This window comes from Thalia democratica, chromosome 1, assembly GCF_965202585.1.
Source record: "Thalia democratica chromosome 1, ktThaDemo2.hap1.1, whole genome shotgun sequence".
NCBI lineage: Eukaryota > Metazoa > Chordata > Thaliacea > Salpida > Salpidae > Thalia > Thalia democratica.
In genome coordinates this window covers 48,133,557-48,160,355 of record NC_139165.1, presented here as the reverse complement: position 1 = coordinate 48,160,355, position 26,799 = coordinate 48,133,557, and the positions used below count along the sequence as shown (strand labels likewise).

At 26.1% G+C, this 26,799-nt stretch overlaps 3 protein-coding genes across 3 annotated transcripts; 1 reads left to right on the top strand and 2 right to left on the bottom strand.

Moving 5' to 3' along the window:
* Positions 1–1,065: 1,065 nt before the first annotated feature.
* LOC145836903 (kelch-like protein 26) lies at positions 1,066–2,493 on the top strand. The gene has a single exon (XM_082944679.1). The coding sequence runs from the start codon at positions 1,066–1,068 to the stop codon at positions 2,491–2,493; it is 1,428 nt and encodes a 475-aa protein (XP_082800805.1).
* Positions 2,494–4,421: 1,928 nt separating this feature from the next.
* On the bottom strand, positions 4,422–10,040 carry LOC145833629 (alkylglycerol monooxygenase-like). Its single transcript, XM_082940811.1, has 10 exons — positions 9,887–10,040; positions 9,618–9,745; positions 8,622–8,776; positions 8,126–8,229; positions 6,664–6,775; positions 6,430–6,546; positions 5,591–5,676; positions 5,391–5,525; positions 5,132–5,334; positions 4,422–4,913 (listed from the first exon to the last, which is right to left on the bottom strand). Exons 1-10 carry the CDS (start codon positions 10,031–10,033, stop codon positions 4,718–4,720), a joined length of 1,383 nt encoding a protein of 460 aa, XP_082796937.1. The 5' UTR covers positions 10,034–10,040; the 3' UTR covers positions 4,422–4,717.
* A 7,003-nt stretch (positions 10,041–17,043) lies between these two features.
* LOC145836892 (small ribosomal subunit protein uS5-like) lies at positions 17,044–18,978 on the bottom strand. Its single transcript, XM_082944668.1, has 5 exons — positions 18,866–18,978; positions 18,400–18,595; positions 18,031–18,204; positions 17,331–17,490; positions 17,044–17,120 (listed from the first exon to the last, which is right to left on the bottom strand). The coding sequence occupies exons 1-5, from the start codon at positions 18,976–18,978 to the stop codon at positions 17,044–17,046; spliced, it is 720 nt and encodes a 239-aa protein (XP_082800794.1).
* Between the last annotated feature and the right edge of the window lie 7,821 nt (positions 18,979–26,799).

The window sequence follows — 26,799 nt, the reverse complement described above, 5'->3', positions numbered from 1 at the left end:
TGACAACCAAATTCCTGCCGTATCGCCTAGTCTACCTTGTACTTTTTTATTATTATGTTTCTTTGTTATTTTATTCAGTCTTAAACTCTAGCTTATTTTAAGACTTTTAATATTTGAAAAACTATTAAGGTATGTTATTCCTTGTTCAACAGAAATAAACCATAAAACTTTGTAAAGTTTCTTTTATTATGTTTTACTTCCTTCAGATAATCATAATTTAATTTTAATCACTGTCTAAACTATTACTTTCATTATAAGACTCGCTTCATGTGTATCTTCTATGTTTTACCATAGTAAACTTATTTTTTAACAGAAAGTAATCACAAGTAAGATATACTGTTTAAAACTTAACTAGCTATGTGTTTACACATTTATTGCTTCAATTCATTTCTTTTTAATTTAGCCCGCTTAATAACATCTCAACAGCGGTTTCTAACGACTATGCTTACCTTATAAGTCCTAATAAGGACGAAGCCGTTCATAGATTTTCTTGGATGCTGTTGTTGTAAGTCGTGTGGTGAAGTTCATTATTTATTGTTTTAATTGGGTCAAACAAAATAAAAAATAAAAAGATTCATATCTGATTCAAAAAAAGTTGTTAAAAAAATTAAAGATACTGTTTTGCGACAAAAGTTTTAAAACTTTAAATAGGCTTAATTATCGATTGTATAAAACATTTTTCTTCGTGATACATTGACTAAATAACATTAAAATACAACAGCATGCAAGCAACAACAATAAATAACTTATGACTTAAAAGAAGCAAAGTGCTTACAGTCCTAGCCTTCAAATTCAGAGTATCCAAAACGTTTATTAAAATATATTACAAATTTATAGTTTTTTTTTGTCAAAATAGCTTTAGTAAAGTTTATGAAAAAATTAACTTTTATTTTCTCACTTTTATGTGCTGGTGCATACTTTAGAAAGGTTTGATATAAATTGAATGTAGTTTATTTAATATTTTAACCGTTTAAAAAATATTTCAAAAACTAAAGAAAAAAACTTCTTTATGATGTTCTTTTTATCATTGCAGGCAACAATAAATTCTGCAACTACAATCATGTAATGAGATTGATGGAAAACACTCTTTTACTGAATGAACGACCGGAAAGCAGTTTATCAAGGATAGTAAAACAAAAGCTGAACGTCCAAAATGCAGCTGGCTGTTACCAGATAATGAGCACCTTCAATCAATCGAAGCTGTCAAAATTCATACTGCACTACATAGAACGCACTTTCACAGATGTTTGCCAAACTGAAAGTTTCTTAGAGTTGAATATTCTGCACATACTAAAAATAGCAGCCAGTTCTGAGTTGCTCATCAATTCTGAGTTGGAAGTTTATTATGCAGCGTGTACCTGGATCGATTTCAACTACATAGAAAGGTGCAACTTTTCCAAAAAACTATTGTTGAAAATACGCATGCCTTTGTTGTCCGAAAACGCATATACGATGATCAAAAACAACTCTCAAAATTCTCCTTTGTTTTCGTCACTTGGTAAAACTGAAGAGTCTCTTTCCGCGATAACAGAAGTATTGCGTAGTAGAGATAATTTTTATCGCGAAAAAGGTAGGAGTTTAAACACAAACAGGTACAACAACCAAACTATGTTTAACTACATGTTCTTTGGAAAGTATAAATCTGAAGATGGAATAATTTCGCGCAGTTTAAACCAAATTGATTGTAAAGATTTCAAAAATGTAAAGAAAATTACTAAAATTCCTACAAGATTTGAAAGGCTCTCTAACTTAGCTTTTATAGATGGTGTAATTTACGCATTTCGAAGCGATATATATGATGTACACGTTGAAAAGTTTTTATTTGATTTTAAAAGGTGGAAAACGGTAGCCAAATTTGAAATTTCATACGAATATGATAATTTTTGTATATTTATGAAAAGAGTTTATCTTATCGGAGGATGGAATTTAGATTTAAGGCAGGCAACCTCAGAATGCTGTGCATTGTACACTGAAAGGTGCTCATGGAGCTACACTGATGAAGTTGCGCAAATGGGAAGAGTAAGAATGGAGTCTACATGCGCGGTTTTTCAGGGAAAAATTGCCGTCTCCGGGGGTCGGGACGGAACCGACGGATTCAACACCGTTGAAGCATACGATCACGTTTCCAACTCATGGACCTGTATGCCAAGAATGAATGTTTCCAGGTATAGGCATAGCTTAGTTGCCATCAAAAATAAACTTTTTGCCATAGCGGGGAGAAACATGCATCGTTTGAACAGCTGTGAAGTATACGACTCTTTGTCCGACAAATTTGTGATCATAAAACCGCCGCACGAGTCTTTCGAGTTTGATCTTAAGAGAGCGGCAGCGCGTACAGCCGTAACAATAGCAAATAAAATTGTCGTTTTCGGACGGAAATCATCAGAACTGGTGGCCTTTTACGATGTGGACAGAAAAGAGTGGTCGAAAGAAGCTTGTGAACTCACGAGAAATTACAGAGACCTCTGTCTTGTGAAAGTACCACAGGTTTAATGAATTATGTTAATAACAAAACAAGTATATAAGTGATGATTTATTTATTATATTCGATGCTTATAATAAACTTTGTCGCCTTTAACAATAAAAGTTCGTTATAATAATTATCATTTATGTATTTAACTTAGTATAAAATAAAACTTTTATTATCAACCAAGTAGTAAGTGAAAGTGTTTTAAAATATTAAATATTTTGAGTTATGATATACTAACAATAAATAAATTACTTGTAATGCCCATTTCGAGAAGTTTTCAATTACCATATTATAAACGCAACTTGAGTAAATTACCAAGAGTTTAAATAAATGTTTTTATAATATTCTTACGAAGAACACAGAATAATTCTTTATGCGTTTTTCTAAAAACATTAAAAAAATTAACAAATTTTTACTGATTTTAAGATAAATAAAATGTTTATCTATATTGAATATTTTTTAAATATTATTATCAGAAAGTAAGCTTTAAATAACAAAAATCTTACAAAGCAGAAAACTAATATTAAAAAGAAGAAAGTTAATGAAGTCTTATAAATTATAGAGACATTTCTTGATTTATGTAACTTTTATTACTTCCTTGAGGTTTTTATTCAAGAAGTGACACCATAATACTTTCTTAAAATTGTGTGCAATGTGATAATTGCCACATGTAAAAAAATTAAGCCAGAAACTTTAAAGTTATATTTTTTCGGCCGTATACAGTTTGCATTTGGGTGGTTTTCAGAAAATCAGTTCCACCAAGGTGAAATTTTCACATAGTGTTTTTGTAAATTTGCCAAATGTAGAAATTTTCAAAATACTAGCTAAAAACTCAAAGGTCGCCGTATTTGTAAGCACCTTGAAAAAATTCCTACAATATTAATATAAAAGTTATTCATAATAAACAAGACTTTCAACAAACTTATTCACAACGCTTGACCCTTTTATTACTTTAACGTACTAGAAAAACTATATCTGTCACAAGGCTTAGTTTTATTTTAACTTCTTTAAAATTGTAAACTTAAACTGGTTTAACTAGTTCATCAATTTACAAATAAGTTTAACTTTTGATCTTGACTTACCAGGAGTTCTTACTAAAAATTTGTTGAAGATTTTTCAATTTTATTTCTTCTGTTTTTACTAAAAAAACTAATAAATTTTAATTTCTGCATCTGTTAATTGATTTTAGATATAAATTTTATCTTGTTACTATAAAATTAACAAAGTTTTAATAAGAAAAATATACATACTTGCATCGTACTGGAATATATTAACCCTAATTGAATCTGTAAAAACATGTGGATTTCTTGATAATCATTTTGCTACCTTTTTATTAGACACTTTTTAAAACTATTTCGTATTCTAAACTTTGATATAATTTTTTTATTCATACAGAAAAAGTGATTTACCGGATTTTTATTTTAACATGATCCACAGTGAGTCACTTAAAAAAAAACTTTTAAAAAACCTAAAAATAGTGTCACCCTAAGAAAACAATACATTTTAAATTTTAAAACTGCATTGTTACAAAAATAAGCGTCTTGTATAACAAATCAAGATTTAAAATAAACTAATACGCTTTTAAGTAACTAATTTAAATTTAAAAAAACCTAAAATCAAAGTCTAACATGATCAGAAATTTATATGAAGTATTGTAAGCAATAAAAAACGAACAGTAAATAACATTAACAGTTTGTCTGAAAATCCCTAATATTTTATTTGATAAACTTAAAAAAGGTTTAAATAATAGTTATTATTGATACTGCTAAAAACAGCATTTATAACCTAATTAGCAACCCTTAAATCCTAAATATTATGACAATTTTGCTAATTTCTATCATCATCAGTTATTAGTTAAGTGTTTAATATGGTTTGAATTATTAGCACACATATTTTGCAAGCTATAATTGAAGAAATTCAATACGTTTTTTACTATATATCTGAGCACTCATACTTAATTACAGTTTTATTACCCAAAAAATGACTAATATTATTCACAACACATATTCGATTAAGGATTATATGATTGAGATAAAGTTGAAACAATTAATAGTATGATTTAAAAAATACTCTACCAAAGGTTATAAAAGAAAAAACATATATTATAAAAAAATATTTGATTTACTCTAATAATTAGCAAAAAAATTCAGATCATTTTATAAAAAGTAAGATTGAATAGCATTTTATGATCAAAAAATTACTAACGGGTGTGTGAAAAACTATATAACGGCAATTTACGGTTTGAACTTATTGCAGTTTTTTATCATCAACATTTTTATGGGCAAATATGACGAATGTACAAAATGCTGCCGAAGTCAAGTAGAAATAAATCATCAAATTTTCAAGCACATCAGGAAGTTGATGTTCAGTCACTATAGATGACGTCATGCAAAACATACAAATCAGAACACATCTGACCAATTCCACATGCCAAGCGTTTTTCCTAAAAAAGCTTCAAAGTTTAGAAATAGAAAAGCAGTGTTTTTGCAAATATTAAAAAAAATAATTTTATCAAAGTATTAATATTGCACGCTTAAATATACCTGCGAATAATACATTGAATTAGATAGTTTATTTTGAAGTAGATAAACATTATACTTCATTTAAAAGTAACGTACTTGAAATTACTTACAAATCAAAACTTCAACCAGCGAAACCTACTTTTTATCGTACAACATTCCCAGGCAAGTGAGAGTGGCGAGAATGAACAAAACGTCGAAAACGACGAAACTTCCCATCAGCACCAGTCTCAGCTGCATCAACTTCTCGTATATCGGGTTGACCATCAGGTACTGCAGCACCGCGTACACCGTCAGCCACTTTGGCGTTCTCGGACCGTATATTTCAATTTTAGTCCCTTTTATCTACAAAAAAAGTTCATTTGTCTTTGTCGTAAAGAACTTGCAGTTTTGCGACTTACCTCGGGAATTTCCGAATTTATTCCGAGTCTCGGTTTGCCGGGAGCCCAACCTGGACCTTTCAGTAAAACGGAAACCTTGTTGGCCAGTCCGTCGATCCTCAGGAAGCGGAGGAGTAAATGCCAGTACATGCATAACTGTCGGATACGTGTTGTTTTAAGAATTCAAAATATTACACGCTTTTTGTTGAAATGTTATTTACTTGAACGTGCAAAGGGTCGAACGTTTGAAGGTTGTGAACTAAACCGTACGCTATTTGTTCGTCCTTTCTTTCTGCTGCGAATGTGCCTGTTTATTAGTAATTATTTATTATTAGTAATTTGATAACTAAGTAAAACTAAAGTTATACTATCAACGCATGAGTCAGTGATTGTTCTTTGATTGTAGTAACACTTATGTATGAGTTTAAAAAACTAAAACAATAGATAAGTAAATTTTTTTCTTTTTTACTAACGTAAACTTGGAACAGTCTGACATTAAAAAAATTATATTATTGATATTTGATGTAAGAACGTCTACAAAGTTAAGTGATGAAATCCTAGTTTAGAATATGTTCTATTTTAGCTTTAATAAATTTTACAAACTGATAAATACATGATGTGAATGTTAAACATTTTCTATTTAAAAGTAGAATAAGTTTTATAACAACTTTTAATTTAATGATTATTGATAAAACAACCTTCAATTTTTTCAAAGTTTATTTTCAAATCTATTTATTTAAAGATTTCAATAAAACTTATTTTTATAACAAGTTTGGGGTCCGATTTTAAAGGAAAGGTGTTTCCCCTAATATTTGCTGAATCATCAATTGACTTTTTTATTTTTTTAAATATTTATACCCTTAACCCTAACCCTCTACCCCAACATATTAAAAACTAATTAAAACATAAACTAATGTTTTTTTTTATATGCTGACTCAGCAAATATTGGGGGATTTCCGTCACACCAATAAAACGACTCACAAGTTTGGAGTAAAAGCTAAAAAAATATTTTAGTAATAAATCATAATAAATAACGCTCGATAAAAATATAAAAACCTACCAAATATTCTGTCCCAAACAATGAGAGTGCCTGCGTAGTTTTTATCAATGCAGTATGGATTTCTACCATGATGCACCCTATGATGACTTGCTGTGTTTAGAATGTACTCCAACGGACCTGATAAGATTAAAAGTTTTAAAACTTTAATTAATATTTAACGATGATAGTTTTTCAAAATTTTTTAAGTACATGTATTTATAACGAAAGTTAAAAGTTAAAAGATGTTTTTCTCACCAATGCTGTCAATAAACTGAGTGTGAATCCAGAATTGAAACAGTATGTTGATTTCAAGGTGAACTAGGTGGACGGAAGGCGGTATCAACAGCGCTTGTGGCAGCCAAAAAAACTGTAGAACAATGTTTAAAATAATGTACAGACTTGTTTTGTTGCAGACGTGAACAAATATGCAATATAAACAAATATTTAATCAACTTTGCTAGGTTTTATGACTGCGCTACAATATTGCACAAGATTATGTAAAACTTTCACATGTAAAAACAATTGTATTAAAGCTCAACTTCTAATTAACATCAAATGAATTTCTATTAAACTTTGAAGGTTCTATTTCTACTAGAACTTATGACCAGTATGATTTACTTAACTTATGATGATGATTCATGAGTTTATTTCTAAGATTAAGTTATTATACTTCGATTATTCAAACATTTTATATTACAAAAAAAATAATTAGCAATAAAAATGAATTATTTCTTGCATCATTTTTGTAAAAGTAATTAATAATAGTTGTATACTTAAAATTTAAAGCTTTTTAAAATTGCTAACAATTCACGTACAGGTATACAAATGTAACCTAAGTCTAAAATGTACGTTAACATAACAACAGTTTAGTAATATAATTTCAAATTTACTACCAGTTACAAAAACTAGTATAACAAAAACATCAAAGTATAGACTATATAAAAAGAAATAAAAAGACCATAAAAAAACAGAAAATTTTATTCTTCATTTACATTACTTCCTACGTGTTTTTAGAAATTAAATTAATTTGACAAAGTTTTGTATTTACTTATATTATTTTAGCTCTAGTTGCAATATTTGTATACAGACTATCATTTTGGTTTTTATCAACAGATTTCAAATATTGTTTGTTTAAAATTACCACAGCAAAACAAGTAATTAAATGAACATGATAATAAATCAAAAAATAAGAAAACAAATAAAGATACAAAAATATGTTTAAGTTTAAAAACTGTGTAACTTTAATAATTTTGTTTTAAATTTTGTAGAAAATTTTTATCAGTTAATTGTGAAAAAAAAGTCTATACATATACACTTCTATAATTAAAAATAACAAAAACTTTCTAATTATTTGTTATAATAAAACTAGTTTTCTCAAGTATTGAATACTGATTTAGAATATTTAATTGCAAAAAAAAACATAGTCAAACTAGGTTTTTGGAAACTTTAAACTTATATTTGTATACTGAAAAATGTTTAAGGTTTAAAACTTTCTAAAATTTAATTAACACTAGTATACGCATAATTGCCGTCAAAAGAAATATAAAATCATAAATGCTAAGTAGAAACATTAACTTTTACAGTATAAAAACAAAAATTAAATTTCTTGTTTACAACAACTTTTACATTTCTTTTTTTACTCACATAAATAAAACCTAGAGTAATAACTTAAAAAGTTGGATTTAAAATGCTATAGCTCAAGACATTAAATTCTAACCATAGAACCAATCCATTGAAAAGCCGATTGTCTCAGCGCAGTTGACAAGTTGTAGTCTTCAGAACTATGGTGAGTTTGATGAGATGCCCAAAGAACGTTTATTTCTAAAAATAAAATAAGAATAATCTCCACCGATAAAAACAAAACACATGTACAATAATGAGTTATTTTAAAACATATAAAACATCAAATAGAAAAATAAAAATAGATTTTATTAAAAACCAAGTGTTATCCTTTAGTTTTAAGAAGATTTTAAACAACATGTAGAATTTTTTAGCTGAATAGTAAAGCAAGTGTATGTAGAAAATAAAAAAAACATATTTATTTAATTGAATAAGTAACAAATTACATATAACAATTTAGTTCAACATTATTATTTTTATTTTTAAAAGCTAGTTTAATAGTTTGTTTGCATTATCTATTTTTAACTAAACTTTTAAATAACATTTTAATATGATTTAATTGTTTCCCTTATATTTTTAAATTATATACTAGCCATGTGCAGCTCTATGAAACCAGTAGTAGAGAAAATCCATTCCGATAAAACCTAAAATCCAAGTAAAAGTAGAATCCCAAGGCAAGTCATAAAATCTGTAGTTTTTCCAAATATAAATGTACATTGATATTCCTAACGACCTTCTTGTTACTAAACTGAAAAAAAGTGTTTAATAACTAAAATTATCTTATTCATGTTGGTAATCTATTGATAGTTAAACAAATTTTTATAAAACATCAAGTATAACATAACTAAAGTACACTCAAGGTTTGAAATAAACTTAAACTTGAATATTTCTTAATTTTAAATTATTCTTTTAGTGTTATCAATATCTCATTAACATTTTTGTTACAATTTAACTATTAGTTCAATTTGCAAAATAAAAATTATTGACATATATGTAGTTGATGATAACACATTTTAAAAACTTTTGCATTCTATAAATAAAATAAAATTGATTTTATTTTTATTTTGTATATTTACTACTAAAGCAAAATATACTTTGACAAAGAATAAATATAATAAACTTAAAAATCACTTTTAAAACTTCAATGATATTATCACTTTTTTCGAGCTTTTTGTTATTGTAATTTTAGTTTTCAAAAAATCTTTATAAAGATGTTTAACTTCAATGGAAATTAAAAAAAACTTTCAATACTTAAAAAATTAAGTTTTGTACAAAAAAGCATTTATAAAACTTATTGTTTATTTTGTACTTATTAGAAATAAAAATACTGTAAATTACTTAGAATCAACTCAATCATACAGTTTGAATTTTTTTTATATGTTAAAAGTATAAAGAATTTATAAAAGTAATGGTAATAATGGTGTAATTAAAAAAGAAAAACACAAAGATGACAGAAACTTTAGAAACTTTGTTTTATACAGTATTTTTATTTCTTAATAAATATTAAATGTTTGCTGAAAAATATGTTTTACACATAAGATCATTTTTTTACTTAAGATTGTCCATTTATAACAATGGATATAACTTACTGAATAAGTCTTGAGCATATTCCTGCACTAATACTTGTAAGTGTGTGATTAAAATTGTACACTTTTTTGCCTTTAAAAAATGACACTATCAGTTCCAAAAAAACAAGGGTAAGAAAAGCATTTGTAGCCTAAAAATATTATAAAAATAAGAAAAAACAACTTAATAAAAAAATGTTTTAATATTGTATTTATTTTCTATAAACTAACCTAGCAAAACAGTACTCTAAATTGACTTAGATTATAAAACAAAACTTTACATAATGACTTACACTGTCAGTATAGTTTGGAACTTGAGTCACATTTTCAAAAGATGATTCCTTTGGTGTAAGGAGATAAAACAATGATCTCACACTTGTGAGAAAGTCAGGTTTCTCTGAATTAGAAAATGGTATTAAATATTCTTCTGTTGCGTTCATTAAGTACTTTTCTGTTGAAAATGAGGTTATAAAAGTAACTTAATAACTACAACTTTAAACTTTCTAAAACTTTGTTTAGTCATTATAAATAACAAAATATAAATACTTTTAATGCTGCATATCATCTATGGTTTTTAGTTAGTTTTGTAAATAAATTTATATTATTTGTTTATGTCTTTTAGAACACTAAATACTACTTGTAAACAAAAAGATACATTTCTTTATGCTAATAACATAGCCAGTACTCTGTCTTATTTATAAGCTTGTATCATAGGTTCATCTTTTTTAAATGCTTAATTATTGCTTACAAAACTAAAATTCAAAACTTTTTGTTTCAAAAATGAGGTTTTAAAAATTGAGATGTTATCTATACAATGTTTGCCAAAAAATATATGCTAAACAGACGAAAGTTTTTGATTTTTTTTTGTTTAAGTTTGTTATTTCTTAGAAGAGAAAGGGCTAATATGATGCAACAAAGCTCAACTTCCTTGCATACTTCTAAAATGTTTAGTAATCTTGCAGTTTGAAATATTTTAGCTATTTTAAGTTTAAAAAGAGAAGAAAAAAATAATTCAAATTTTTATTATTTTTTCAAGTACTTGAATAATTATTTTTATATTAAAACAATGTGTTAAAATTTTACTTTATTAAGAACTGTCAAGATTTCCTACTTTAGCTGTAATAAAGTTTTTCAAGCTATATTACTGCCTTAACATGTGACTTTTGTTTGAGAGAATGCTCTTTAAAGTACCTAGTGGTTAGATTATATACATTTATACTTTTTTTTATCCAAATTGCAGTATTTAAAACTGCAGTAACTTAACATTGTAAGATCGAAACTCTCTAGTCCAGGGGTCGGCAGGCAAATAGTTGTTACGGGCTGAGAACTTCAAAAATATTATATATTCATTAGCCGAAGCTGTGTAGTTTTAATTTTAAAAATTTGTCTTTCCGAATTTGAATAGTGGTGCACTCCAGAATAACTAGTGCAAATTTCGAGCTTCTTAAAAGTTGTACCTAAGACCTTTGTTTATGTAACTCGTTTCAAACATCAGAAATTCTATTGTTAGTTTAAAATGTTTCAGACCCTGAGAAATGAAATGCAAATTTTAAGGTTTCCGTAAATTATGCTTATTTATTTTTATTTTCGTTGCAAACCCCAGAAAATCTAGCAAAAAATTCAAAAATTTTCTTTTTCGGCCTCAATTCGCGTGATTGCGGGCCGCATTCCACTTAAATCAAAAATATGCTCTCGAGCCGCACTTTTAAGCTTCGTAATTGCTTTATTAGACACATGTATGTTTGTACTGAACATGACTTTAAACTGTATCCTGGTCTGGTGTATGACTCGATAACCGAAAGGTCTTTTCGTACACCAGCTCCTTGGACCAAATATTTGAGCGCTTTTTTTTTCGTTCAAAAACAATATGTATAAAATGCACAAGAACTTAAGTGTGAATTTCACAATTTATTTCACACTGTGATGTTATCTGTAGCTATTTAACTTTCTACAAAAATTAAACACTTGTTTCTTTATTAAGCACATTTTGCTGTTTTGAAAGTATGATTTATGATTTAATCCTGATTTACCTTCTCTAAAACTAATTTTTTAAATATATTAGTAATGCAATTAGTCAAATTCATTTATAAACTGACATTGAACAGCTTTTGGTTTTACAAATCTGATCAGCCACAAGTATGAGCAAGTAAGTAAGAGCAATTTTATTAACATCAATATTACAAGAATATTAGAAACCTCTGCTTATATTCTACATTAATATAAACAACAAAAATTTATAGTTTTTTGTATTAAAACGGTTAAACTTTGGCTGAATAATTACTGTGCATTTACTGTGCAAAAAAGTAAGACATTTGAAATTATTTACAATTTGTAATCACCTAAACAACTTTGAATTCGTTATAAAGATAAAGAAGGAAAAGTTTACTAGCTTTAAGAAAATTAGCTAGAAAAATTTATATTTGTATTAAAAATTTTTAAAACATAAGTTAATGTTAAAAGTAAATTAAAATATTTCTCAAACATATTTAGTATTACACATTTTACGTTTTAAAATAAAGCACAAAAAATAATAAACTTATTAGTTAAAACTGAGACACAAAAACATTTATAAATTCATAAAATATATGTTTATAAACTAATTCAATCATTTAACACTTTAAAAAAAATTGAAACTTTTCGATTATCTTGTTTCATGAAGTAAATTATCTCTAACATAATAGTATTAATGTATGAAATTTTACAGAACTTAAGGAGTAAGAACGCATTTTTAAGTTGTGTTCAAAGTGCTCAGTACAGCGGAATAAAACTGAATTGATTTTTATACAAATTTTAATAAGAACGACGGATTAAATTAAATTTTCAGTAAAGTAGTAACAGCTTTTTATCAGTTACATTTATTTTATGTTTGCGATTAGCGCCATACGAAGATTTATTTATCTTAAACAGTTAAAATTGAAGTAAACTTTATTTAATGAGTGAAAGTAAACGCTTGAAAAGTTTCCTGAAAGTTTATTTAAAAATGATATATAATAACTTCATTTTAATAAAAACTAACGTGTTTTACGGTTTAAAAACCAAGTCTAATCCCAACTTAAATTTGGTGATAAAACACTAAGATTTACTTACAAAAATATAACCGAATTACAGCAATCTAACCTTATTGGTTAAACATTTATATCATAATTAGTTAAAGTTAGATATATATTTTAATCTATTTTTGATGGTTGTGTCACATTTATATAACATTTACTTAGGAAATACTAAAATGCCTATTAATAAAGCCTCCTTACATTAGGAGTATACATACAAAAAGAAAACCCACAATTTTACATCAAAAAGTTTGTTTATTATTTCAAATTGTAACTGAAAAACAACTATATAAATTAAAATAAATAAGAATGTATAAAATATATAGAAGTAAACATTTCAACCAATCAAAATTCCGAGTACAATTATGAATAGTTTAAAAAGTATGCAGTTTTACCATTTCACAAAGTTATAATAAAAGTTTTAAAAAGAAAAATCGTTTTTGTAAAAAGTATAAACATTTAAACTTGGTGAAAGTACACTTTAGCAGCATCTAATACTATATATTAACTAAGATGCTTAAAGCAACGTAAAATACAATGAAACGCCATCTTTTGAACTTTTTAGTGAGTTTTTTAAGTTTTTAAACGTTTTACAACAAGTAAGTGTGCTGGAACTGTATCTGCTTTGGTTTTTCTTAAAGTGATACATCAGATTTGGATCATACTAAAATAATCACTCTATAAATAATTTATTTTTATAGAGAATAAAAAAATATATTAAAATTAAAGGACAAAATACTTTGAAGTGATGATGTCTCATAAAAAAGGTAGCAAAGTGTGTATCAGAAATAAATATGCTTTTACGAATTTAATTAAGAACAACATATGCCAGTACTGATATATATTGTTTATTTAAATTTATTTTGAACTATACTGTTTATTTAAAGATGTAAAATTTAAAGGACTCGAGTTTCGTGCTTATGCACTCATCAGCTTCAAAACAAGTTCAAAATCTAAGCAAACAAAGATTTTGAACTTGTTTTGAAGCTGATGACTGCATAAGCACGAAACTCGAGTCCTTTAAATTTTATATCTTTAAATAAATATTTTTATTAATAAAGCCCTTAAGGTGGGCTCAGTGTGAAAGGTTTGATTTATGAAGTTAAATAACTAAATTCTATATATATATATATTGTATACAATTGTCATTATTTTTTTGTAAGTCTATAACAACGAAGTAAAGTTTATGTGTAAAATAAATTACGTTGATTATACAGAAATTAAGAATTATTAGTAATTTAGTCGAACGGAAGAAATAAAACATAAAAACTTTATCTAAAAACATTCTTAGTTTGAAACCTTGAATTAAGATAAACCGTAAGTGGAATTTATATGTAAGTTAATGGATTAGTTAAATCAGTGTAAGTTTAAAGTTCTAAAGTATTAAAAATAAAACTAGCCTTTTCCTGGACAAGACGTTAAAAGGTATCCGTTCCGTGGTGTGCGACTCGATAAACGAAAGGTTTTTTGTGCACTAGGTCCTAGGACCAAATATTTTGTGCGCTTTTTTTGTCGTTCAATAAAAAAAATATATTAAAAATTAAATTTTTCTTTTACATGAAAGTATTTAATGGTTAAAGTGTTGTAAAGAAAAATGTCAATCTGTCTTGTTTGTTGTAATTAAAAATTTTCAATCAATACTGTAGGAATGATTATAGCTGATATATATTAAAAACTTTTTTTTTTTTAAATATTAGTTTGGGAAATGTAAACTTTTTGTTGTCTAGAGCTTAACTTTTGAAAATAATATTCAATTTTTTAAATAGATTGGAAATAGATAAAAATTTGATTGATCTTAAACCAATAAAATTTGATAGTTTTTTAGCGAAATAAGTTTTTCAAAAACGCATTAAGATTTACTCCGTGATCTTTATAATAGAGTTTTATAGAGAAAATTAAATTGTATGATTTTTACTCTGGCTACGTTTATTATGTAGTTATTTAAAACACGTTGAAAGGAGTACTTATAATAATTTTACGTATTCATTTTTGGTATTTTTTGATATAAGACTTATACAACTTTATAAATCTTTCTACTAATTGTGTGATTGATAATTTAATTTGTACTTTACTTTATTCAATATAGAACAATTACACAAACTCATCAAGATAACAGTCTTCCTAACAAACTTTTAATGTTTAAGACGGCAAGTTTTTACTTTTTGCATCGAATATGACAAAAAATCATTATTTACAAGTTTGTTTTAATATTCACATAACTTATTAAACCTGTGGTACTTTCAAAAGATAAAGGTCTCTGTAATTTTTTTTAGTTTAACAAGCTTCTTTTGAACACTTTTTTTGTCCACGCCAAGTATTTGTTAGTATTTTTAAGTGACCAAATACGTAAATTTAACAGTTTCTAGTATACAATTGTTTTATATTCAGTGTTATTTAAAAGTTATTTTAGTTAAAAATATTGAGGAATATTTTGCTAATACCAAGTATCAGTTTTATAAGGATCATGCAATACATATTCATTTTGAAAAAAACATATAATAAAAAAAAAACTATAAAACAAATTTTTAATGATAACATATTGGTAAATACAAAACATATCCAAAAACAAACAACAATTTCAGATGTTTTATTATTAAAAGAGTTGTAAGTTAATGAGTCTAAAAGTAAAAGGCCGTATTGAATGTTTAGTGTATGTAAATGTTTTAAATCATATAATAAATACTCAACATACCTTTTTTTGTTCAATTTTTTTTTTTATATTTAAAATAGTATTTTATAAATAGTTTTTATTCCTTTTCTGAGCCTGCAACAAGTTTTAATTTTATAAGCTTATAACTATCAAGATCAGCAGCTGTAAAAACGCATACATTTTTATTTAGCTCTTAGTATTGTGTAGAAGTTAAAAATCTGGGAAAGTTTTAAGGTTTTTAAGTGAGGTAGCACGGATTGTATTTGTTTAGTAATATAGCATATTTTGATATTGATTTTAATAAAATAAATATTACTTTATATAGACGTATACTGAAATGTTAATGCACTTTTTATTAATGTGTAAACAAAAGTAAGTATTTACCAAATCAGTTTAAAATTGTTTACAATAAATTCTTGATTTGTCCTGGACAATGACGTTAAAACTGTATCCAAATGATGAACGACTCGATAACTAAAAAGTTTTTTCGTACACCAGATACTAGGATCAATTCTTTGAGCGCTTTTTTTGTCGTTTAATAAACAACTTTTAATCATCTAAATGTCATTTTTTTCTTAAAAGTTATTTATAGGCAATTTCTTACTCGATGATTTTGTTATTGTAAATCTGCAAAAAACATTAAAGTCGAGAAAAAGTATTAGTGAGCCTTAACAGTTGTCGAACACTTAAATATAAAACAAAACTACTTAAATGTTTAAAACAGGTAGTAAGTAATTTATATTTGACTTATTTTCTTAGATTTCCAAATAATGTTATTAGATATTAAATTTTGACTAAAAATTTAAGAAAAAAAGAGACAATAAATTTAAAGAAAAATTAATAAAAGACCAAAATATTAAACATACGATGTTTCTTAAGTGTTATATAATATTTGTAGATATTATTTATTGTTTAGAGTTGTCACAGAACAAAAATTGTAAATTTTAATCTAACAACTAAAAAATTTTGGAAAACAATTTAAATTGATAGAGATTTAGATTAAAATAACTTAAATTATCTTTTAAAATTTTAAATTTCATTTAGATTAGAAAATATGCTGGTTTTTGTATTAATACCGTTCAAGTAAATTAATAACATAAAACATCAGAAAATATCGGAGTCGAATACAAATTTAAGGAAAATGTACTGTATTAGTTAGTACTTGGTTGTAAGTAATAAAATACCTTACTGATAATATAAATTTGATGGGACTGTTTTTTCTTTTTAGTTTGTTTGTAAAAAACGCTAATATTTGTTAATTCAATCCGTTATTTTTTACAAACTACTTCCAGTTAGATTATCAATATTTTTAGTTGTATTATTTACTTATCGGTATTAATGTACAAAAATATATAAAATCTTTGAATTAAACGATTTATTTTAACAAATTTTTAACGATTTTGAAACAAACTTATATATCGTTGAAGTACTGTATTATCAATTTTATGAAAGTCAAAATTTAATTATATATGAAATATTATTTCTTTAGACCTGCAAGTTAAATTGTGGAGAATATGTTTGACCGTCAAAAGCTATCATACTTCTATTATATTAGCACTAAAAAGTCAGTTAGAAACTAAGTTTTTTATTAACGAACTTACAATGCACAAATGAAATTTAAGTATAAAAAACAAATAACTTTTAAACAATTAACTTAGATCCAAAGGTAAAAAAAGACAAGAGTAAAATATTTAACTTATATACATTACCAAGAAGATGCTCTTACATAATTATTTTGGTCGTTTTACTTTCAACACATTTGTACTTCTGGCAGCTGGGTCTTCAACATGCTGTAGGTTTCTTTCAACGCATTCAAAATTGCTTTAGCTGTAACGTTAAATTAATACTGTTGAAAAAACTTAAAATGTCTTATTTGTAGCGTATTAAATATTTTTAATGGTATACTCTAAACTGGCATTTGTTTTTTAAAAAAAATTTGGAAAACTGTTTAACATTTAAACAAACTAAACAAGATAAATAATAATAGTTAATATATATTTTCGTACACTAACTATCAATTAATATGAATATATATACCTAAATGACCCTGATTGTTTGTTTCACCGCACACTGTGACGAAACAGTCTTTAATGCCACCTAGTGTAAGTATTTTCTTAGCAACCGGTCCCGATACGATACCTGTGCCACGAGGGGCCGGCAAAACACGCACCTCAACTGCTTCACATTTTCCGCTTACCTGTAGGATTTTGTATTTGAAAAGTCATCGTTTTAATCTACCTACTATGAACATTGAGTTAGTGTAATTTTAGAGTTAAGAATTTAATTTAGTTTAAACAAACAATTTAAAAACTTTGTACATTAAAATACTTCAATTAATTGTAAATCATAAATATACTTTAAATGCTATAACTAACTATTAATACAAAAAAAGTGTTTTGATTGCCATGAGAGAAACGTAATTGAGTTAACGCTAGAAGATACTGCAAAGCTAGCACTTGCTATTTTATATATTTCAAAATTAATCCAACACAAGTCAATTTTTTGCACGACAACTTATATATTTTTTTACTATTGAATAAATAATGGAATCAACACGAAATATACGACACTTTGTACAGCAAGTAGTACAATTCTATTAGAAGGTTTTCATTATACTTGATCGATTTATTATCAGGATTCAAGTTTTCAGTTATCATTTATGTTCAACTATAATATAGAACTTTAAGAACCATAGCGCAACTACTAAATCAAAATATTTTGATATTTTTTAACTCACCTCAAAAGGAACAGTATGAGGAGGTTGGTTCTTATCTCCCCAATAACCGTGTCTGACGGGAACCATTAGCAGCTTAGCAACCGAGACTGCACCGCGGATCGCTTTAGACACTTCTTTTGAAACTTCTACACCTACTCCAACGTACTTTTCATTATCACCAACAGCAACAAACGCCTATATAAACAAATGCTCTTTACTTTTCTACTTAATTTACTAGAAGGTGCACCTTTAAAGATGTTAGATGTGAATCATTATAGACATTTTATTGAAATAAATTTATCGACATTTAAAATGCTCATGTGGTGATCTAGTAAAAAATCTAGTAAAGATTCTAGTAGAAACATTTAAATCAAAAAACATCTTGCTAACCTTAAACCTAGTGCGTTCACCTTCACTGGTTTGCTTTTGAAAGGGCGTTATCTTCAAAACTTCCTCCTTGAGCTTTGCAGCCAAAAAGTAATCAATAATTTCAGGTTCGTTAATAGGCTTTGAAAGGAGGTATATTTCTTCCAAAGATAGTATTTTTTCATTTTTTACAAGACTTCCAAGCTTCGTGACTGGCTGCCTAAAAGTTTGAGTATATATAAGAAGTAACAGTTTTTAATTTTTACACAAAAAAAAAGTTGACAACACAGCAAACTGTGTCAAAGCTTGTTGCTCTTAAGTTGTTTTTAAGTAATGAAAATACACTACATAAATTATAAATCAAATTTCTAGTTTTACTTTTTTTTTAATTTCTTCAACAAAACTTAAAACTTGTTCTGCTTTTTTATCATTAGTTTTCTACTATTTCATTTATTATTTTATTTTTGTGTTATTTAAAACCACTACTTACCATTTTTCATGCTGAGAAAGTTTAGAACGGTTGTTTCTTCCACGTGATTCATTCCTGTTTTGTTCATAACCACTATAATAACCTCTTCCGTGAGAAGCCATACATTGAGACATTGTTGATATTATTTACTACGTTAACCTGTTTCAAGTTAATTACAATATATTTCAATATTATTATTCAGTAAGTTTAGTTGCTCGTAACTGAGGGTACTCAAGGCATTTAGTTTAGGGTAGCTGATAAAACTTATACATTTATAAAAAGTACTAATTACTTAAGATACTTAAAACTATTTTTATTTTGTTTGTTTACATAGTTAAATGCTAACCTAATTTTAGTCATAAAAAATATCAATCCTACCCTAGTTCAAGTGTTTAGAGCCACCCCTATATGTTGATTATTTTTCATTTTTTGTTCTTATTTTGCTGAGGATTTATATTAGAAGCCTTAAACAACTTAAACTACTCCACAAACAAACTGCATTCTTTGATTCATTTATTAAAAAACATAAGAGAATTAGTGACTTTAACTGTAAAATTTCAGTCAATATACTTATTTGAGTTCAAGTATATGGAAGCTATTTTCTTTATGTAAAAATGTATTGTTATACAAATTTTAATATAACTTTTATATTTTAAATAACACTGAATACCTTTCAAGCATGTACCAAACATCAAAAATATATGATAAAGAATTTCATTCAGAACTAGACTAGAAATAAAAGAAACATCCTAGTAGAAAAGTTTAAATTAGTTGGTGTATCAATAAAACTTTTAAAAGGTATATCTTTGATTTAAAGAAACAAGGTTGTATTCTAAATTATTATACCAAGTTAATATAAATCTAAAATTTAACTTATTTTGTTTTATTAGTAAGTTTTAATTATGATAAATATTTTTTCGCAGTAATAAGTAAAAAAATACAGCTTAATCAACACTATATCAATTCATAAGTATATAACATAAAACATTTCTGTATAGCTGCTCAGTTTTATTATTGGTAGATTGCTACATATTCTTACTACATTTATTTACAATCTATTGACTCAAATACAATGAAAACTGCTACTGCTTCAGCTTAGATATGTAATAGTTACTGAAATCACTGAGAAACACGCTTAGCTAATTAAGAAACTTCTTATAGTTTTGTGATTAGCAAAGTACTAATTTGGATGAAATAAAAAGTAAAAACAGAGAAACAACTTGCTCCAAAAACACAATTTTAATCGTAAAGCTACTTTAAAAAAAAAAAGTTTTATTGCTGAATAACATTTCAAAAATAAAAAGGAAAAAAAAATATTAATTTCTTTAACAAATAAGACTTTAATACACAAATTTTCCACAAACTTAAGTCTTTTGAACTTTTATTTTGTTACTTTAAATAATAAGAAAAGTTAAAAAATATATGTAATAATGATTTTTGGTTTTTCTGATTTTTTATATTTTAAGATGTAAAAACTTAAGAAAATCCTAATTTCATGGCAGGAAAAAAGAAAGAAGATTTAAAAGAGGTTTTATAATTTCTTTATTATAAAACTCAAAAAACTTATAAAGATCTAAACGTGTTTGTTTTAATAACTTATAACAACAAATATTATTGGTTAACTTTAATATGTTGTTTAAATAAAAGTACTGGGTGTCTTTTTACAAAAATAACACGTACTCTAATTGCTTTTATTCTGTATTATTTTAAACTATTTTATAGCTGTCTAACAATATTCCAGCAACATGGTTTTTCACTCCTTATATAGTCTTAAATAATAGCCATTTATAAACATATATACTATATTCATAGAAATAAATACTTATTTATAAGTACTAAGTAAGAGTAAATAATTTTTCCTCGATAGTGTATATATAAAAGAAAAGGTTGATCGTACCTTAATTTTTTATCCCTATAAAAGTGCTTACTTAAATTTCTACAGTTTTTAAACAAAATTTCACTGCTGAATTTAAACTTAAAACAATGTTTAAGTTTGAAATTTATGAAAGGGTTTTATAAAAGATTGAAAATAAATATACTTAAAAGTAATGTAATACAAGTAGCTCCTCTTTAAGTACCAATTTTTTATTTACGATAGTTTATTATTTTTCCACATCTAGTAGTAAAACAAGACTTGTTTTCGATGTTTTAAATAAACACACAAAAAATATAAAACGCTTTACTTTTGAAATTATTCATAAAATGTAGTATAATAAATAATTTTATGTTTTATAACAAATCTTAAAGAACTGTTTCTTATTTTACATTCAAAAACAAATTTGATTGTAAAAAAAAAAAATTTTGCTTAAATACAAATGCTTTATGTCTTAATTTTATCTTAAATGAAAACGTACATAATTTAAAAGTGTTTTATTTATTTTTAAATCTTCTCAAAAACCCAAAAAAAATTACACTCTACACTATCATTCTTTGAATGTTTTATCATGACTAAATAAATGTCTATTAAAATAACTTCAAAACTTCAAAATTTGTACTTTTTGAAAATTTCCTATTTTAAGACTTCATAAAATAAATAGAATGAAATATTTGTAAGATACTTAGCGTATAAGAACAGTTTTGAAGTATAGAAAATAAGACGTTAGAATAATTCAAATGACTGTCTTTTCTTACTTAACACAGTGATGCATAGAACTAGTAATTGATCTTTATTATTCTAGGCTAGAAGAAAGGAAAACTTTTTTAGTCGGCAGGCAAGATTAATTATACAAAAGTTTCGTTGGCCTCTGTTTTGTAAAACCTAAACTGAAAAAATTAAAAAAACCTCTTTAGAAAGCAGTCCTATAAAAAAGTTGATAGTATATAAATAAGTTGTACAGTATATAAGTAAGTTGATGGTAGAATCTAAATTCTTAAACATACTTTCTAAAAAAGCTTTAAATTTATTAATTTATTTAATTTATTTTTTATTTTTTTAAAGTCATTAAAAATTTTAAATTATTTGCTAAAATTATTGATAAAATTAAAAATTAAAAACATTTCAGATTGAAACTTTACCTTTTAAAGAAGAGTTCAATATATATTTTATGTTTGTATAATGTTGAATACAATTTATTTTTATTTTTTGAATTTTTTTTTTGAAAAATATTTAATTTTGTAAGTTTATAGTCTCATTTTTCATAGAGTTTTTCGTTTTAGAGTTTAAATTTTGACTGTAAAGTTATTTTTCCTTTCTTTTTCATTTTTATCTCATTATAATTTTGATTAACTTGGGTATGCAACTCGATGACCGGGAGGTCTTTTGTGTTTCCATCCTTGAACCAAGAAATGTTTAGACATTTTTCATTTTTGTTCAATAAACCACTATAATGTAACAAAAATTTATTTATCACAAGTGTTTACTGAAAATCAAACTAATAGCACATACCAGGTAATCTATCATAGAAAATATCGAACTGTATAATTATTAAATATCTCTTTGTTAATTCAATTGTAAATTACTGTATATTTTTTTATATATTATCAATTTTTACTAACAACCATCAGTAAACTGCGACGGTTTTATATTTAGCAACAACTACCAAAAGAGCAAAATTTTATTTGAATTGAAATACCTTAAAACTTTACTAAAGTCTAAAGCTGTTATTTGTTATCAGCAACGTAAAGATGTATACTACCTGATACAGACAGAGTATGTTTCTAAAAAAAAATTATCAATAAAAATCAACGCTGTGCAGAAAAAATTAGAAACACCCTTTAGAGTAAACAGCCTTTAAGTAAGGCTCAAGATTCTATCAATCAAGTATCTTTAAGGTCACCGTTTTAAAAATATTTTAGATTACATTTAGAAACGTTTAAGTTTGTTTGCAACGACTAATTTTTGTTTTAGTAAGTGTGGAAAAAGGTTTAAGAATAAAACATGACAGCTTATTAAAGTAAGAGTAAGTTTAATCAAAGCTGTTGTTGCCAGGCATATTTTCAACTGTATAAATAAGTTAAAGAAAATTATAAATATTGAGTATCAAACTATTGCTTTTATTTATTCGAAAACAACGTTTTAAGAACATTTGTTTATGTTGTGAAAAGATTTCAATGAAAATTTTTTTAAACAAAAACTTAATGCAATTTTCGACAATTGAGGTAAAGAGATTAAAATTTTGGTGTCCAGAAACTACACTTGAGCAATCATTGATTCATATTTTAAGCTGGTAAAGTACATTGTATTTGTATTAGTTTTTAATCGTACTGTTTTACGTTTTAATAACTTAAAATATTTTTATATGTGTTGATATTTTAGTATATATGTTCAAATTTGAAAACAAGCAAAATAAATTGTGACTGTATAATATTTTTGAAAAGTATAAAACCTTAGATAAGATTAATCTATCAAATGTTTTATAAAAGTCATATTATTAATAAAAAAATAATTAAGAATATAAGTTTATTTTTGTATTAACTTCACTCATCATACGTTATATATAATGCTAATTATAACAAACTTGTTTTGTTTAATATTTGTTACCACTAAAATGTTTATCAGTTTACATTTTTAAGAATGTAGTTATTTTTTATGATAAATATAAAACATTATTGATGGAAAATTTTTTCGACTTTGACTGAATATAATACTTTTGACATAGAATTATATGACTTAAGGACTTATTATTTTTTGCTGGTAAAATTGCTCTATTCAAAACTACATTTTCAAATAAAACATCAAACTTAGTTTTAATTACGAGGTTGAAAAAACCATAAATCTTATAAGGTTGAAAAAGATACTTTGTTGTTGAGTATAACACTTGTTGTTTAAACTCATCACGCTTCTAATGTTACAAAGAAAGTATAAGACTTGTTTGTGAAATAATATTTACAGCAAAAAATTTAATTATCTATAAACTAAAACGAAAAGTTCATTGAACGAATGAGCCAAAATCAACGTTCAACGGCAACCAATAAAAAGCAAGCGTCAACAAAGCAGCCAATAAGAGCTTTGCAATTTTAACTTCGTTGTCGATTCGCCGAAATAGTGGGTGCGGATCAGTCGACACTATTTCCCTGACTTTTGAACCCTTGACGTTTTGTGCGGAAACGGAACATCGAGAACCGGATAACCGAGGAACTTGCAAAGCGGATCCCAACCGTCTTTGAAGTCGAATATAAGGAGTCGATCTTTGGGCGCATTCTTGGAAAAATAAACGGTTACGTGTTGCTACGTCAAACTTCTTTACTTTCACGATGCAACGTTTTTTAGACCTTCTTGTAAAACACAAATGTTCTTATTTTGAATTTCAGTTATAACTATCAACTTTTTAAACTTAAACATTTATTCAAAAAGTATGATAGATGAAAAAGTACAATGATGATCAAGGTAAAAAAAAAACTGTGTTTCTAAAACAAAATTCAAATTAAAAAAATTGTTTTAAATACTACTAAAAACTATAGAAATTAATATTAACCAAAACTATATGAGCACTATGCCTGTTGTAAGCCTCTAACATCAGCTTTTCGTTGGACTTAACTGTTGGAAACTCAGGACCAAAACCAGCAATGCAAGTCCCTGTAATGATGGAAAAATCAAAAAAAAGTATTAATATACAATTTCAGTTATCTCAAAGTTGACTTACAAACTTTCTGACCTGTAGTTCATCAGTTTTCAGTTGGTAGGAGACATCAACCTGATTTAGGTGCTTTTCGACGCCTTCCAGCTGCTCCTGGTAGCTTTTCACCCACACTCTGTCTGACAATCTCGTTGTCAAAACTATTTGGTGGTTCATAGGTTTAATTTATTTTTTTTTGTTAAACAAAAATAAAAAAAATTACACTTCTACATTTTTTTAAACATAAAAAAAAAGTATTTTACAACCTTAGCAAATTAACTTTTCATAACTACTTTTGATATAACCGCGAACTCAATAGAAAATTAGTACACAAATCTAACGAGCCGCACTTTAGCGTCGGGAAAAGCCTCGCTGATTTGCTTCCAAAAAAAGCAAGCCGGAGTGCCGGTGCAGAAATAGTAGTTTTCAAACATCCGCGTGAAGTCGCACTCCCCCTCACTCATCAGCCTCATCCAGCCGTCGTGCTGATAAAAGAACTGATCGAGGAAGTTGCAGTTTTTGAACCCCAGCTCCTCGAAAGCGGCAGCCATAGTTTGCGTACCGCATTTCAGGAAGGAGGCCAGAGTTACTTTCATCTTGTTTTTTTTTCTTAAAAAAAATGTTTCAAGCCAAAGAAACTTTGCCGTAAGAAAGAGTTTGTAGTAAAAGTGTTTACAGTTGCGTTTTTGAAATTTAAAAGCAAGTACATATCTAAATGCTTAACATACTCACTATTTTTAACTTTAATTACATTAATGATACAAGTAAACAAAAATATCATAAAAAAAGTATTAACAGTAACATGAATCACTTGCAGTTACTTTAGATTTTTAAAGAAAATCTCTGCTAATTAACAATAAGTGTTTTGAACTTATAATGTGTTGGCTTTACTACTTTAGCTTCACTTACGTTTTGAAAAATTCTGTTTTAACTAAAGTAAAATAACAGTAAAAATAACAATAAAAATAAAGTAAATATGTAAAAAATATTTTTTATTGTCAAAGCTAAAAATTATTTCTTATCAATAAAAGTTTAAGTTTATCACTGAAAATAACTTTTTACACAAAAACGCAAACTACAGATGTATTTTGGTATAAAAATGTTGCATTTATTAGCATTTAAAAAAACAAAAATAATCAAACTACAGTTTTTTGTTTTTTAAACTTTATTTTCTTTTAGCGAACGACATTTACTTGCTTGCGAGCTGCATACTATAAAAACTTGCTCGCGGTCCGCAAATTTGATAGGAACCAAGTTTGCCGACCCCTGTTCTAACACATAGATCTTATAATATATTCAAAAACAAATATTTTTTTAAAACAATTAATCAGCGTATAAAGATAGTTCTGAAATATAGAAGTTAAAATGTTAAAACAAGTGTATAGTCTCTAATTTTTAGTTATTTAAAATTATGTTGCATAGAAGCTGTTGTTGATTTTAACTTTTTTATAATTCGGGGTAGGAAAGTTTTCTAGTCGACGCGCAAGACTTATCAAAAATAGTTTCTCAAGAGCCGCTTATTTCATTAGAATTAAACAACAAAACCAAAATAAAAAATGTTTAATAACCACTAACACCTTTACTTAAAGTCAAACTAAGAACTTATACTATATTATTTATTATTAACAAGCTCAATTTTATTAATTTATATAAAAAAAGCTTTGCAGGTCAGAGTTTACTTCATAACTTGCCGTTAGTGCCCCGTTTATCAGTTACGTGTTGTTTTGACTACAAAGTACAAGCAACGGTAAATTGATACCACCAGTTCGTTTAGTATTTTTTTAATGTAAGACAAGCTATTAACTGTAACTTGATATATAGCAAGTACGAACTACATATATACCACCTTAGAAAAGTTTGTTCTAAAGTTAATACATTTTTATACCTATTTTAATGTCTTGTAACTTTTCAAAAAATTTTCGTAACACATAAAATATGTCATGTTTACTTGGTGACATCTCGAAATTGATCCTCTAAAAGTAGAAAAAAATTTAGAAACATTTATCGAACTTTTGCTTTTTTAAGTAAATTATAACAAATAGTGGTAATAAATTTATTATTAATTTTTTTTTTACAAAACTTTATAAAGCTATACAGTTTTAACAAAATCCTCATTCAAATAAAGTAAGAGTTAAAAACGCTAATTGTTGCTCATATAACAAATAAAAAGGCATTTAAAAGTTTAATTAACTATTCTAACTGCTACAATCGTAATTTTAGTTCAAATAGATATATTTTATTGGTAATTTATACCTTTATTTTAGAAGTTTTTAAAAAACTACGAATGGTATTATCTGTGTAGAATTTTATACTAATCTTTATCAAAAGATCTCAGCTCAGAGTCCCTTAAATAGATTACTTTAGAAAAGTTTATTTAAAACTTAACTACTTATTTTAAAA

What these genes read in the sequence shown, in the direction of transcription:
- LOC145836892 (XM_082944668.1), bottom strand. Translation starts at nt 18,978, where the DNA reads ATGTCTCAATGTATGGCTTCTCACGGAAGAGGTTATTATAGTGGTTAT. An exon ending in CTTTCTCAGCATGAAAAATG is followed by an intron (nt 18,596 to 18,865) that starts GTAAGTAGTGGT and finishes TCAAACTTTTAG; the next exon opens with GCAGCCAGTCACGAAGCTTG. An exon ending in AAACAATCAGGGTCATTTAG is followed by an intron (nt 17,121 to 17,330) that starts GTATATATATTC and finishes TTAACGTTACAG; the next exon opens with CTAAAGCAATTTTGAATGCG.
- LOC145833629 (XM_082940811.1), bottom strand. Translation starts at nt 10,033, where the DNA reads ATGAACGCAACAGAAGAATATTTAATACCATTTTCTAATTCAGAGAAA. An exon ending in TTCAATGGATTGGTTCTATG is followed by an intron (nt 6,776 to 8,125) that starts GTTAGAATTTAA and finishes ATTGTTCTACAG; the next exon opens with TTTTTTTGGCTGCCACAAGC. An exon ending in TAAATTCGGAAATTCCCGAG is followed by an intron (nt 5,335 to 5,390) that starts GTAAGTCGCAAA and finishes CTTTTTTTGTAG; the next exon opens with ATAAAAGGGACTAAAATTGA.
- LOC145836903 (XM_082944679.1), top strand. Translation starts at nt 1,066, where the DNA reads ATGAGATTGATGGAAAACACTCTTTTACTGAATGAACGACCGGAAAGC.